At 36.4% G+C, this 14,123-nt stretch overlaps 4 protein-coding genes across 4 annotated transcripts; all 4 read left to right on the forward strand.

Annotated features, from left to right (window-relative positions):
• Nucleotides 1-940: 940 nt before the first annotated feature.
• LOC6557624 (endocuticle structural protein SgAbd-6) lies at nucleotides 941-1,383 on the forward strand. The gene is made up of 2 exons (XM_001983284.2): nucleotides 941-1,109; nucleotides 1,176-1,383. The coding sequence occupies exons 1-2, from the start codon at nucleotides 946-948 to the stop codon at nucleotides 1,381-1,383; spliced, it is 372 nt and encodes a 123-aa protein (XP_001983320.2). The 5' UTR covers nucleotides 941-945.
• Nucleotides 1,384-3,110: 1,727 nt separating this feature from the next.
• On the forward strand, nucleotides 3,111-3,636 carry LOC6557611 (endocuticle structural protein SgAbd-6). Its single transcript, XM_001983283.2, has 2 exons — nucleotides 3,111-3,285; nucleotides 3,370-3,636. Exons 1-2 carry the CDS (start codon nucleotides 3,131-3,133, stop codon nucleotides 3,557-3,559), a joined length of 345 nt encoding a protein of 114 aa, XP_001983319.1. The 5' UTR covers nucleotides 3,111-3,130; the 3' UTR covers nucleotides 3,560-3,636.
• A 610-nt stretch (nucleotides 3,637-4,246) lies between these two features.
• Nucleotides 4,247-5,108, forward strand: LOC6558732 (endocuticle structural glycoprotein SgAbd-5). The gene is made up of 2 exons (XM_001983282.2): nucleotides 4,247-4,402; nucleotides 4,467-5,108. Exons 1-2 carry the CDS (start codon nucleotides 4,275-4,277, stop codon nucleotides 4,648-4,650), a joined length of 312 nt encoding a protein of 103 aa, XP_001983318.1. The 5' UTR covers nucleotides 4,247-4,274; the 3' UTR covers nucleotides 4,651-5,108.
• Nucleotides 5,109-8,796: 3,688 nt separating this feature from the next.
• Nucleotides 8,797-13,889, forward strand: LOC6557343 (protein lethal(3)malignant blood neoplasm 1). Its single transcript, XM_032742241.1, has 8 exons — nucleotides 8,797-8,849; nucleotides 11,285-11,425; nucleotides 11,997-12,227; nucleotides 13,020-13,097; nucleotides 13,162-13,218; nucleotides 13,274-13,354; nucleotides 13,413-13,502; nucleotides 13,563-13,889. Exons 2-8 carry the CDS (start codon nucleotides 11,302-11,304, stop codon nucleotides 13,856-13,858), a joined length of 957 nt encoding a protein of 318 aa, XP_032598132.1. The 5' UTR covers nucleotides 8,797-8,849; nucleotides 11,285-11,301; the 3' UTR covers nucleotides 13,859-13,889.
• The last annotated feature ends 234 nt before the right edge of the window (nucleotides 13,890-14,123 follow it).

Below are 14,123 nucleotides of genomic sequence, written 5' to 3' on the forward strand. Positions count from 1 at the left end.
ATAAATGTACCTAAACCCGTTTTTGTTTTCCTGTAATCAACCTTTATTACTTAACTTGGCTGATTGCTGCTGTTTCGTTTCTGTGTGTGTGTGTATGTGTGTGCTTGAATATGTATATGTGTGTGTATGTGTATGCTGATGTCTGTTTGTCTGTTTGTCTCGCTGCCTGCTGGCTGTTGGCAATTGGCTTTGATTGATTACCGTCTAGACCTCACCCATCCATTATTTGCTAGAAACAAAGCGCAATGCGTGAATTGGTCATATACATAATCAATGGATCGTATCTCGAGTCTCCGAGTCTCCGAGTCTCGCCAAAATGGGGTCACTTGTTTTATTGTTATTTAGCTCAAGTGCAAGTGAAATGCCGAAATCCATATGCGATAAAACAAATTGTTGAAATCTCACAAATTTTGGTTGCCATTTAACATTTCAGCAGCATTTGAACTTTTTCGTTTTTCGTTTTTCGTTTGACTTTATATCGGTTTCGGCCAAAGTTTGTTGCTTGTTTGTATCTGATTCTCGTCATTCATTCGCATAAAATTGAGCCTTTCATTTCATTTTTGTACTTATGCACTTACCTACTGAACAAATAATTACTGAAGCATACAAATTTATTATCTTTTGTTATAACAATTAGCTTATCTTGGACTTATCAAATGGCTTACAAATCACATTCTTCGAATCGAATCTTTCGAAATGGTTTATTTTATATTTCAATGAAACAATCTATATACATTAATATACATAAATAAATATATAAATATATATTTATATACTTGACATTTGATATACGTATGCAACGGTATCTTATCACTTTTCATTAAACTTGATCTGGTTTTTTTTTCCGCGTACTAATACCAGATATTCAAAGATTTGGCAAACGATCAACATTAGTCGTAGTTCTACAGTGCTGCAGCACAGTTGACATCGAATTGATATATTGTCATGAACGGACCAAAGATATTCATCATGCTGATCGCGTCACTCTGGAATTTGCGGATCTGCAGTTGCACAATGGAAATTGGGCACAACAACAACGGAAACAGAAACGATGCACAAATACTGATATATGAAAATGACAAAATTGACAGCGATGGCTATGCCTTCTTGTAGGTAGTCAGACTAGGTCATTAATCAATCAAAATTAATTAAATTATGCATTTGACAAAAACCAGCTACGAGACAAGTGATGGTATTTCAAGGCAAGAGACGGCCAAGTTAAAGAATGCCGGCACCGAACTGGAAGCAATTGCGGTACAGGGTAGCGTCAAATGGGTGGGACCCGATGGCATACATTATAAACTGAACTATCTGGCCGATGAGAATGGATTTCAGCCACAGGGTGAACATTTGCCACGCCGCCAATCATCGACAGTTGCGTGATCAAACTTTTGTTAAATTGAATCTATGAATAAAATTATACACATATCTTATGTAGCTCTGTTTTGGTGGTGTGCTCTTCCAATTTTCACCACTCAAATGTATTCTATTCAGAGGTAAACCCGTTCTTAACTCCGCTAACAACACAGTCAGATGGTCAGGGCCAAACCGGTTCAGTAAAAAACACAAAAGACACAAACGAAAGTGAGAACTGCATAGCAACACTGAATAATAATAACTGAAGAAGCACATTGAACAACAATAACACCTCTTTTCAGTTAAAGGGCAAATTAGTGCAGCTTGGCCAACGTGGGCCAACCCATTGTTGGGCAATTAAGGGCGCATCTTTTTGGCCAAGCACCTCATTTATCAATCGTAACTGCAAAACAATCAAACAACGTCGAGACTTACGTTCAATGCTGATTGATGGACTCCAGAGGGAGGAACGCAGACAGGCGTGCAACATCGACTGTTGAATACGCTGCAGCACATTAAGCATACGCCCAGTTTCAACACAACTACAATCGATCGAATCGAATCGAAATTTAGTTTCTTATAATTAAAATTATGTCTTAAAGCCAGAAAAGCATTTCACTTTTCAGGTCGGTTTAACAGTCATAAGTAGCCAGACCCGATATATATTATATATATTGCTGACAAGCATCAATAGTCGAATCGATCACAGATCACAGTTAAATCACAGGGTATACGCCAGTCTCTCACGTTCGTCCAGTATAGTCTTACTTGTTATTTTATTGACTAAGGTCATCAACATATAAACACATACACACACACACACAGACAGAGAAATACACTGAAGCTGTTCAGCTTCAATCTCGTGTCGCATCTTCACTTAACAAGTGGTTTCCCACCCCCGCCCGTAAACAACTCTCAGCCTTTACTTTTAACGCTTTTTGAAGGTTGCATCGCTCCGTATAAATAAAATTGTGTCAACTTCTTATTTGTTTTGTTCAAACATTTAATTCTGTTTTTTTTTTTTTTTTCTTTAATACTTGGCTCGATTAACTTATATTTTGGCTTGTTATTTAAGATTTGGGATTAAAATGTTTTACCTTTTTGAACAATGAATTCTTATTTTTGCTTTTTGCTTCCCAATCGTATTTTAATAGGTAAGTAAGCTCGTTGACCTATTGCCATAGATAGGCAAACAAGCGCGACTACGCAAATGTTTGCAAGCACATTTCATTATCATCACTTCCCCATCAACTTCATTATCATCATTATCCACACAAATAGAGATAAATTTGTATATTCGGCAGCAGGCAGCTGGGGCAGAAGCCGAGGCAGAGGAGCCCTCTTGACGGCCAATTGAAATGGGATTTTGAGTGTACATCAAACGCTTAATGGTTTTTGTGGCTTGTACAATTAAAAGCTTAAGACTTATGTACATACACACACACACACACACACACATACACTCACGCACACACGCACAACCAGATGCGTAGTCAGAGTCAAAGTCAAACAATTATATAATTTGAATGTGCATTAAAAGGCGATTGTTATAGCTACCTTATATATGTTGTGTGTATGGTGTATGTGTGTAATTGTGTGTGTGTGTGTCTGTGGGAGCACTTTGGATGTTTTTTCTGGCCTGAACTACTATAAATAGGTTGAGGCTCATTAGCGGGTGCCACATAATTCGTTAGCGCTTAATTGTGATAAGTACGGTAGCGTGTCGTGATCTTTAAACCACTCTAGCAAGGAGTCTCTTTTCTCGTAATCGAATATGCATTCAATTAACGCTTGTGTTCTCTTGGGCCTGTGCGCCTTTGTGTTTGTGTCCTCCATAAATGCGGCGCCGGCGCCTTTGGATGACTCCCAGCAGGCAACAATTTTGCGTTATGATAATGAAAACATTGGCACTGACGGCTACAACTTTGGGTGCGTATAAGGGCCAAAAATTAAAAAAATAAGAACACAGTACGAACAAAGGATATATATACATATTTAACTTACGTCCTGCAGATACGAGACGAGCGATGGAGTAACGCGCCAGGAGCAGGCGGAGCTGAAGAACGTGGGCACCGAACAAGAGGCGCTTAGCGTGCGTGGCTCTTACAGCTGGGTGGCCCCAGATGGTCAGACCTATACCCTCAACTATATCGCCGATGAGAACGGCTTCCAGCCACAGGGCGATCATTTGCCTCATAACTAAGGAACCCAAAATTCGAATTTTGGGGCCTAAATCAGAATCAGTATTTTCTTTGTCAAATAAATTGTATGTTGAATCTACTTCTTCCTTTTATTGTTGTATTTTTGTGAAGTGTGTATAACTAATTGAGTGTGTTTGAATATTGAATCTTCATCGGGTCTTTAATATGGCAGAGCTTTAATACTCTTCTGCCTTATAATTCAACTATTTTATTTTTTCTTATTTGCATACAAAATATATGTACTTGTATATATCAGTTACTTAATGTAAATTCTCAATGTCTATTTGATGTTATGTCATGCTCACTTCAAGTCGTAGAAAGTCAAAGTTAAATTTTTATTATTATACTCGAAATACATTTATCATAGCTAAATAATTACAGAGTGATTTTTTGATTTTGCTTTATCTTTGCCTTTGAATTGGTTGTTGTTTTTTTTTTTGCTTTTTAGCATTTGACTAGTGCTGTGAGGAATGACAATAAATGTGTGTTATTATTGTATGCATTTAGCTAACAAAACAAAACAAAACAAATGTGTTAATCTATAATTAAAATGTATTTTATTGAATTTTGTCATTATTTGCTTATACACATTTTTTTGCGTTTGCATTATAGGATATGGCAGCATTTAGAACTTTTAGCACCCAAGACACATATAAAAGCCAATTGCGTTACGGCCAACTAGCCAGTGAAGTGCAGTCAGTCAAGTGTAACTCAAACATGCATCGATATACCCTGTTATTTGTTGTTGTGTGCCTAGTGGGTAGTGTCGTTTGCCAGGGCGATCAACAAGCACAGACATTACGCTCGGAGAGCGATAACAATGGCGTCGATAAATACTCTTTTGCGTGAGTTTGGCACGTCTGTTAGCTGTTAACTGATCAGACTCTAATCGGTTTTCCCCCACATCAGATATGAGACCAGCAATGGCATAACACGCAACGAGGAGGGCGTTCTGCAACCAGGAACGGGTGAAGAATCAGGCGTTTTGCATGTGCAAGGCTCTACCACGTGGACGGCACCCGATGGCAAGAAATACGAGATTACGTTCACTGCCGATGAAACTGGCTATCATCCCACCTTTAAACAATTGTAATAAGCGCTTCAAAGCAAGCTTTACTTTATGCGAACATTCTTAAAAAATTAAAAAAAAAAAAACAAAAACAAAAAAGTTCCCCTTTTGAACAGACTAAGAAAGAAAGTGATCGATTTTTGAACCCGGATTCCGCAAATCAAGAATTGCTCGTTGTTAGCCAAGTACATAAAAAAGCACATGTTATGCAACAATCGCCATTTCCATAACGCGTTCTAGGCGCCAAAAGAAATGAAAAGTATGACGCAAGGTCAGGCGACGATTTCAGCTTCAGCTGCTCAAACTGGATTCCAGTTTTTTCTTTAATTTTTTGCCGTTATCGGCTTCTGTCTCTTTAACCGAAGAGTTTTTTTTTTACATTTTTTTTACTTTTGATTTTTGCGACCTTCACGTTCATTTTGCATCATCAACGAAATTTGCAAATTTTTGTGTGAATAAACGTGTTTTTTTGTTGTCTTTTATTGTTGCTGTTGTTTTTGTTTTGTTTTCTTTGTAATTAATAGGTACATAATGAAAGCTGTGCATCTTCAACATTTTGTATTTGATCAATTAGCGAGCACGATTTAAAATGGGCAACCAATCTTTGAAGGTTAATTTCTTACACACACATTTACATATGCATGTGGGAGATCGTATCTGTTTGAGTCTTTCTCTCTATTTCTCCCTATATAATGTGATTTTTGTGATGCTCAAACAAATAAACATTTCATAAATTAATTAGGCAAACAGACAAAACTATATACATACATAAATAAAAAAAAAAAGCTTCAAACTATATAACTAGTTCTGATTTGCATTGCTGACGTCAATATTTCCAAGCCGTTAAAAAGAAACTTGAATATAAATTGCTGCCTAGGCGAATAATAAATTGTAATTTATAGCTGATATTTTTGGTATCTATCAATAATGCGAGTTTGTTAAAAATACGCATTTATACTCAAACAAATAAAAATAATCTTTGCCAAAAATATATACATATACTCGTACGAGTATGTCTTTCTTATCATAAAATTAAACCATCCCCCCATGCGAATTAATTAAATTTGTTTCCATACTTTATTTTTACTTAATTTACTCTACATTGCATTCATTAATATAGAAAAACAAAGATTTTTGGACAACTTATTTAAAGTTAAGTCTTATTTTTCGATTTCCCTGCCTTCCAGATGTATAAAATTTAATAACTAATTTTAAAGCTTTATTTAATTCAGGCGTTTAGCGTATGTGTAATTGCATCATATATATTTAACTCTTTGTGGATTTCCAAATTGTTTGCTTACCGAGCAGCATCTGTAATATTTCTTAGAGTTGCATTTTGGTATCTCTGGCGTATTGGGATATTTGAAGGCAGTCGCTATATTGCATAAGTCCAGACTGGCTTGAGGAGTGCCTCGACTTCATTATCGAGGCTGAGTTGCGAACACGGACATAAAAGCCAGTACATTATTAAAATTTTTATTTTGATCTGCTTGCGGTTTAGTGTAAAGTGGGTCATTCAACTGAGTCAGCTGTCTGAATATACCCCAAAAATACTTAACAATTTGACTTGCAGGGGAACATTTTCCTGGTCCCCAGCCACATGCCATCTGAACAGACCTTCTGTGTGTTGGCTTCTATCCACCATTTGTTTAAACATTATACGACCACATATGAGCTGTTCTCTTAAGTGTTGGAGATGTTTTAATTTTTTAATTTGCTATGCTAAGCGAATTGAAATGAATTAATGAGCAGCATTTTTATTCAATCACTATTATAGTTTATGTCTGATATTATCTATGCGCTTTTTAGTTGCCTCGCTAATGAAAATATACTAAAATCATGCAATAATCCATGTCACACTTTAGTACAAAACAACTCTAAACAAGTTAGAGTGCTCTTGTCGAGACAGCACGACTAGGAGATACCGTGAAATCAGCTATAAAATATATATTCGGCTTGCACTTGCTTAACGAAATCTGTGCTTATAATCCGATATTAATGAAATTATTACAATAACATGCCAGATTATTATATATATAAATTATAAGGTATTATCTTTACAATTGTATCTATATCTAATGTCTAGCTTGTATAGTCTCAGAGATCGGATTGTACAGACGGAGACGGCTACTTCGACTCGGTTCTTGGTACTGATCAGGAATATATTTACTTTATAGGGACGGACAAACTGTCTTCTTTGTTACCTCTCACAACTTCATTACACATTTTTTGCGTTTTTAATAAATATTCAGAACTAGCAAACAGATGTCTTATTTTTACCACTGTAAAATATAACAGTTGTCAGCCTTTATAAATGTATGTACCTAAAAGTATGTATCCAAGGCTTAATATACAATGCTAAAATATCAAGATGATTTTCTACTTCTAGGCACAAAAACTTTGGCAAGCGCAAAACAAAAGACTTAGGCAACAAACTTGACAAGTTGTTTCCAATATTTTGTTGCATACTTTTAGGCAGCGACAACTTAAGAAGCAACAGCATTGTTGCTGTTTGTCGCTGTTTAGATGAGTAGTTCATAGTAGTTAGTATTTTCAATTTATATGCAAATGCAGTACCCGCCATCATACTCCTTGAACTTGACAGCAATTATTTAATGTACAAGAAAATAACAACTGACAGCACACCTGCGAGAAACACCACATTTGCACCACTGCATCCGGCAAGCGAACGCATATCTCAATACAGCTTATTAATGATGATGTAAAAACAATTTTTCCTCATTCCATTAAATCAACTCCGGGTCTTGCAACGGTACTTGCAATGTTTTGAGTGACAGCCCATCGATATCAGCTCATATTTCACATTGAGAATCCATTTATTAGGAAGCATCTCTTGATGCTGTGCGGAGAATTGTTTATTCTGTTGAGCGATGAGCAAGTTGTCAACCCACATTAATTTTATTTATGCTTTTATTTTTTCTTTTTGTAGGTGTCTGATTCATGTATAGTGATATTGCCACGAGCTATGCAAATAAGCAGCATAATGACAAGTTTGTGATAAATTAAATATTATTTATACTAGATTAGATTACGTTTGATTTAATGGGCAACGTGCTAATGCCCTGCGATGGGAATGATTTGAAAATAACTATAATAAATATGAGAATATAGGAACTGCATTATGAAGAAAACATGAAAAAATCCTTTATGAAATAATATATGAAATCATTCGACATGGATAAAACATTAATATCAAATATGGTAATAAAAATATTAAAAATATGAAAAATTAAAAATGTATCTTATTTCAACTCATATACAAATATTTGATTGAAAGTAAACATGAAAAATATTGAGATGTAATAGAAAGAATTTCCAATAATTGTAATACTTTTAAATTAAATAAACATTCAAAGTAATGATTATCACAATTGAATATTTTATATTCGTTTAATAATTCTTTCCAATATGAAATATTTCATTTAGAAAATTATAAATTGTATTTTCAAATTTGAAAGGACTCTACAACAAATATGCTCGAAGATTTATTTGCTGAACAAATAGCTTATTCGCTGACAATTTCTAAAATTAATCAAATAATCGAAAGTTGTGCAGCAAGCTATTTTTTTCTTTTCTAAAGGGTATCAGGTTAGTTCTGTCACACACCAAGTAGCACACAATGCTAATTCAAATACGTACACAGAGATAAAGCAGAAGCAACACACATACGTAGAGAGAGAAGCAATGACAAAGGCTGGTCCGCTGGCTCATCCCAGCTGAGTGTGCGGACGTTTGTTCAATGTTTTATAATGTTTACCAAATATTATTAAGTTTGTCAATTGGTCGCCGAACATCGTTGGGTGTGTTTCAACTCGTCGCTTGCTCAGCACTGAAGCGTTTTTGCCGAGAGACGCGTCGAATTCTTGAACTATTCTGCTCCGAATTTGTCAGCGCATTAATGTGACGCAATTTATTATATTAATAATAATATTCAAAACGCGCAGGCGTGTGCTAGTCAAATAAATTAACGAATTAATCGATTAAAAGAGATTAACATTTTTTAAAAATGCGGCAAACATTTTTAGCTATTAATTGTGCTGTAAGTTGTTAAGTGTGTGTTCTTTGAAGTGTGTGTTTTAATTTAATGGATTTATTTAAGCTGCTGTTGCTGCTGTGTAGCCATTGTGTCCTCTCTGCTACGGTGCGTCCTTATAAATTTGGATTTACCATTGAGGAGCAGCAGCATCGCCAAGAGAAGAGAGGTGAGTTTATATTTTGAGCGTTATTTCGTGTGGGGACAATCAAGGCTGCGAGCCGTGAATCCTGAATTCTATCTTAAACCAAACCAACTCTCCTCACGGAATGGAGTGGAAACGAATTCCATCGAACCAAACAAATTTGTTGATTATCCTTCAGTTTTAAAGTTATCATTAGTCAGATGTACGAGTATCAAACCGTTAACAAAACCATCGACTAATATACTCTAAATCAATTAATTATACCTTGAACCCATGAATAATCAAGAAGAAAAGCAAGGTTTGTTTTGCATATGATTGGCAATCCATGGATACGGAGCATTCATACTTGTACTTAAGGACTTTTATTTTGATTTGCTGGAATTATTATTATTGTTGCGCAATTGATTGACATCGTTAGAGATGCGTGGATGCAAATTGAGATGCGTCATTGCAATAATCATTAGCAGCTGAGAGCTGTCTGGCCACATGCTACAAAAAAGGCAATAACTTTTGACTTTTGTGCAACTGGCCCAGCTGCCTGTGTGTGCCACACAACTGCTGCCACAAGTGCCCCAACTGCTTTTGCAATAGCTCACAATACACGTTTGTTGCTGTTGTTTTTGCTGTTTGGTGTTGACACCCATCAGCGGGTCAATATCAATTGAAGATATTGCAAATTCTACAAGTCTCAGCTCGGCAATTAATGAAATCTCAACAGCGACTAGAATACAATAGTGGCAGCATCTTTTATAGCCATCAGGAATTGGTAATAAAATTTTCAGAAAACTTAAAGAGGCGCATATAATTATCATAACATGTAGAGACTATGAGTTCCATAGCGAGATGCCTTATTCTTGACATATTTATGGTTTTGACTCTTTAAGATCAATTTAAATGTTGTCTTAACGAATCGGCTAACATTTCAATATTTATAAGTATATGTTGCTTGGTATTGGTTTCGGATTCGGTTTAGGTTTCGGATTCTAGCTTATAAAATGCCAGAGTTGAAAGCATAAATATTAAGAAAACACTCAAATACGAAGGGGATGTGAGTAACTCAGGCAAAATTATTATTTTATGCATATTTTTTATAACTGGTTATTATTATAAAGTGCATTGTCTTTTGAGGAATAAACATTATTAATTCAGCTTTCGTTTTTTTCACGGGTTTTCTTGGTGAATTTTCATATTTAACTTCCTCTCATACTTAACTTCTTAATTTATTTTTCGAAACTAGTTTTCCATGGGTTATTCAAAAAATAAATATATTTAAAAAATAATTTATTAAAGATAAACATTATATATAATGTTTTTTTAATTGTTAATAAATATACGGATTAAAACAAGCCGAAATATTCTATTCGAGATAGCTCGACTGGATCATACCCTGCGCAATATATTCATTAATTCAGTTTTATTGAAAATCTTCCCCTTAAACGCCCTTGCACATTCATTAGGGATTTCATATTTATAATGGGGTGCAGAGTATCTTCGATCTAAATGAAATTGGTATCGTTGATAAAAAATATGCCTGCTTATGTTATTTACAATTGTGTGTCTATTGCAAAGTCATATAAGAACTTTTATGCCACTGAAGTCTCTGGCTCGATCTTAAGGTCTCTGAGTTTGCCTTGTTTATACAGACAGACAGAAGGTCGGACAGACAGATGGCCGGGGCTAGATTGACTCAGCTGATGATGCTGCTCAATAAAACATATTCTTTATCATTTTGTAAATACCCTTTTTATGGATTCTTAATGGATTCAGGGTATTAAAATAACACTTGCTGTTTCTATTGAAATTTTGTTTTCATTTTTGTTTGCATCGGATTTTAATAACAAAACACACATCAAATAAAATTAAAAAAGACAGCAATAAATACGTCACATTGGATTATTGGTATTAAAATTAAAATAATACAAACAATCGAAACAAGCCTTAAAAACGTTTAAATAAACGCGATTGAAGCGATAAGTTTAAATTCGAAACTTGTTTCAGAAGCCGCTCAAAAACCACAACATGTGCAAGATAGCTTCTGATACTGAGACTGACATAGCTACTGACACTGAGCCAGGTGCTTCACAGACAGGTGGGTGGTTATAGCAGGATGTTGACGACTAGATATGCCAATAATCTTTATGTGCTAAACATAACTTTTATTACTCATAAATAATCTCAATAATCTCAATACAAACAAAACAAAAAAAAAAAAATGCGCGTGTGACAAAAAAGACAGAAAGATGACAACAATGCCTAGCATAATCATAGATTATTAGATTTTAATCTTTATAGACGAAATTCGAGCGCCTGTTTGGCTGGTTTGAAATATGAAATAAAAAAACAAACTACAAAAAATCACCAAATGAACTAGTTGAATTTCAGCTTTAATAATGAAAGTTAAAAATTGATTTACATATATACATATAATACATGTTGGCCTTTTACACCATATTTTGTAGATGAGAATGGAATTGTTATGGGCGAGTTTGGTTTTATCACGGCCGATGGAATTTATCATGTAACTGTGTATGCCACTGATGAGAATGGCAAGTTCCACATTGTATCTATGAAAAACTATCCATATGCGGGTCCCATCGCCAGTAAGTATTCAAATATACACAATGCAATACACAACACAATACATATACGGTGATCGCTTGTAATTGGCTTTGTTACCTCAAATTATTATGTTCTTAGCACAACCAGAATTCTATCAAAAACAGGAAATCAAACAGAAAGTGAAACTTTTAACCGAAATTCGATATTCATTGATTTCTTGACAGGAAATAAAATCTTTCAATTCGATTCGGCCTGTAGAGTTGAAATGCAAGCGATCACCTTTTATTATATAAATATAATATATGTAGCTGTGAAAAATAATAGCAACACCCTCACGAGAAATGTCTTAAAATGTGTCTTTAAGTTTAAAAAAAAAATGATGAATACATTTTTAGAAGTGAAAGACTCTTATAAAATAGGGAGACAACAATTCATAATTTGTTCTCCGTTTTCAACGTATTTAAGAACTTGTAAATTAAATGAATAAAATAAACAAACAAAATAATAGCATCGCTTGGCAAATTACTAAAATTTCAATTATGAAAATGAGAAATATACAAAAACTTCATTCCTTATCACTTTCGACTATAATTTTATGTGTGCCCCACACAGAGTCGCAACCCGCAGCTGCAGTTGCAACAACGACACAGCGAACTAAAGCACCTCCAGCATCACAAAGGCCCAGTTTTAATACTGCTGCCTGTTCGGGCTGTTTTCTGCATCAAAATCCACCGGAACCGCCGGTAGCACCATCATCCTCAGTGGCAGGCGGCGGCAATCGCAGTCCCAAAACTGAGATACGTCCGCTGTCGCTGTCGCTGCCGATCGCCCCCTCTGGGCTTGGTAAGTTGGTCAATGCCGGAAGCGGAAATAGGCTCACAGTTATACCCAACACACAAGCACAGCCACTAACACACAGCCAGATTTTTGACAATGTTGCGGCACTGCAAATAGCATCCATTGATCTGGCAAATCGGCCAGTCAATCAGGGCACACCTGCAACGGCATCGCCTTCAACTTTACCTGGAGCGCCCGCAACTCCTGCCACTCCTGCAACAACAACTACTCCTGCTCCCGAGGAAAGTGAAATTGTAAAGAATGCAAAAGCGGTGGCCTTAGCTATTGAAATCGCTAAGGTTAATAGTCAGCTGCCCACGAGACCCACAGTTGCGCCCCCAACCACACCGCCAACCCCGACCACATTCAATCCCAATTTTGCAGCAACCAATTTGGAACAACAGACAAGGAGACCGCCAACATTTTCAGCTCCCAATCGACCCTTAACTTTAGAAGCTGCTCAGCGCATTAATGGCAATGTTGTGACCACAATGCAGGCAGTCACCTTTCCTGTAGCACAAGCCGTGGCAAGTGTAGTGAATCGCCTGCCGCAGGATAATGCGTTGACGCCCACGCCGCCGAGAAGGAATCGTATTACGGCTGCGTCGCCAAGTCAATTTCCTACGTTGGTTTCTAGTGCACCACCTAATACTACACAGACAGACACACAAACAATCTTACCAGCACACACACATATCGCAAGCCACACACAACCACTAAGTAAAATAACACATTAATCAATTTCATTTGGCTTAATTGCGGTTGATTAATTTGAATTTCTAACGTCGCAATTTGCAGTCGCTCAGCAAGGTCCACCACCATTCGTTAAGCCGAAACAACAACCCGGATTTAGCAGCTCACCCAGTTTCAAGCCATGTAAGTCGAGACACCCAACAAATCGTTCGTGTATATGCTAATTGATGTCGTTAAATATTCACAGCAGTTGGCAGCGCGGGGCAGCAGCCCGGATTTAACAGTTCACCCAGCTTTAAGCCATGTAAGTCAAGACACCTAACAATTCGTTAAACTCAACTAACAAACATTCGCAGCAGCTGTGACAGCAACGAACAAGCAGCAGCCACAGGGCCCCCAACAATCAACAGACAGCAGCAGCTTAGCCGGTTTCAAGCCAAGTAAGTCTAGACACCAATCAATTCGTTAATCTTAAATTAATGCTAGAAACATGAACAGCAATTGGCAACGCCGGCGCCGCAGGGCTACCAACTTCATCGGGAAATAAACCACAACAACAACGACCAATCAGCGGCAGTTTCCCAATACGTAAGCCAAGACACAAAACAAATTCGTTAAGTTTAAGAGCAGCAAGCATTTCTCTTACAGAATCGAATACACCAACCAAAACAGGAGCAGCCGCAGGACTTACAGGCGATCTGTACAAATTCAAGTATCTCTTGGATTACAACGGGCATGAGGAGACCGGCGCTCGCAATGGCGACAAGCAAGGAAATTACTTTGCAATTAGCGACGATGCCATTGCGCATACAGTTGAGTATATTGCCAATGAGTTTGGCTTCCAGCCCCATATTACCTGGCGCAAACTGGAGGGCAATGAGGCCACACTGCCCGATGAGAACACTCTGAAGCACTACGAGTTCAAGTGGTTTAATCAGGAATAATAATAATAAATGCTCTATAATAATAATTAGTAACTGCTGTAATTAAATCATAAATGAATGAATAATGAGCGAGAAATGAGCTTTGTTCTTGTTTTTCTTCTTGTTCTTTTTGAATTGGGTTTGTTTTTTTTTTATTTTTTTGTTTGAAGGTATTTCACTTAAATTCAACTTAAATCTTAAGGGGGACACACAATGTGGGCGTGGTGGTTGTTATCTATTTTACTTAGTTATATATAATATATATATATATATATATATTTATATA

The sequence above is a fragment of the Drosophila grimshawi genome, unplaced genomic scaffold, assembly GCF_018153295.1.
Source record: "Drosophila grimshawi isolate 15287-2541.00 unplaced genomic scaffold, ASM1815329v1 contig_44, whole genome shotgun sequence".
Classification (NCBI taxonomy): domain Eukaryota; kingdom Metazoa; phylum Arthropoda; class Insecta; order Diptera; family Drosophilidae; genus Drosophila; species Drosophila grimshawi.

Coding starts and splice junctions, on each gene's coding strand:
- LOC6557624 (XM_001983284.2), top strand. CDS start 946: ATGAACGGACCAAAGATATTCATCATGCTGATCGCGTCACTCTGGAAT. Junction 1,110..1,175: donor AGCGATGGCTATGCCTTCTT/GTAGGTAGTCAG, acceptor GACAAAAACCAG/CTACGAGACAAGTGATGGTA.
- LOC6557611 (XM_001983283.2), top strand. CDS start 3,131: ATGCATTCAATTAACGCTTGTGTTCTCTTGGGCCTGTGCGCCTTTGTG. Junction 3,286..3,369: donor ACTGACGGCTACAACTTTGG/GTGCGTATAAGG, acceptor TACGTCCTGCAG/ATACGAGACGAGCGATGGAG.
- LOC6558732 (XM_001983282.2), top strand. CDS start 4,275: ATGCATCGATATACCCTGTTATTTGTTGTTGTGTGCCTAGTGGGTAGT. Junction 4,403..4,466: donor GTCGATAAATACTCTTTTGC/GTGAGTTTGGCA, acceptor CCCCCACATCAG/ATATGAGACCAGCAATGGCA.
- LOC6557343 (XM_032742241.1), top strand. CDS start 11,302: ATGGGCGAGTTTGGTTTTATCACGGCCGATGGAATTTATCATGTAACT. Junction 13,219..13,273: donor TTCACCCAGCTTTAAGCCAT/GTAAGTCAAGAC, acceptor CATTCGCAGCAG/CTGTGACAGCAACGAACAAG. Junction 13,503..13,562: donor CAGCGGCAGTTTCCCAATAC/GTAAGCCAAGAC, acceptor TTTCTCTTACAG/AATCGAATACACCAACCAAA.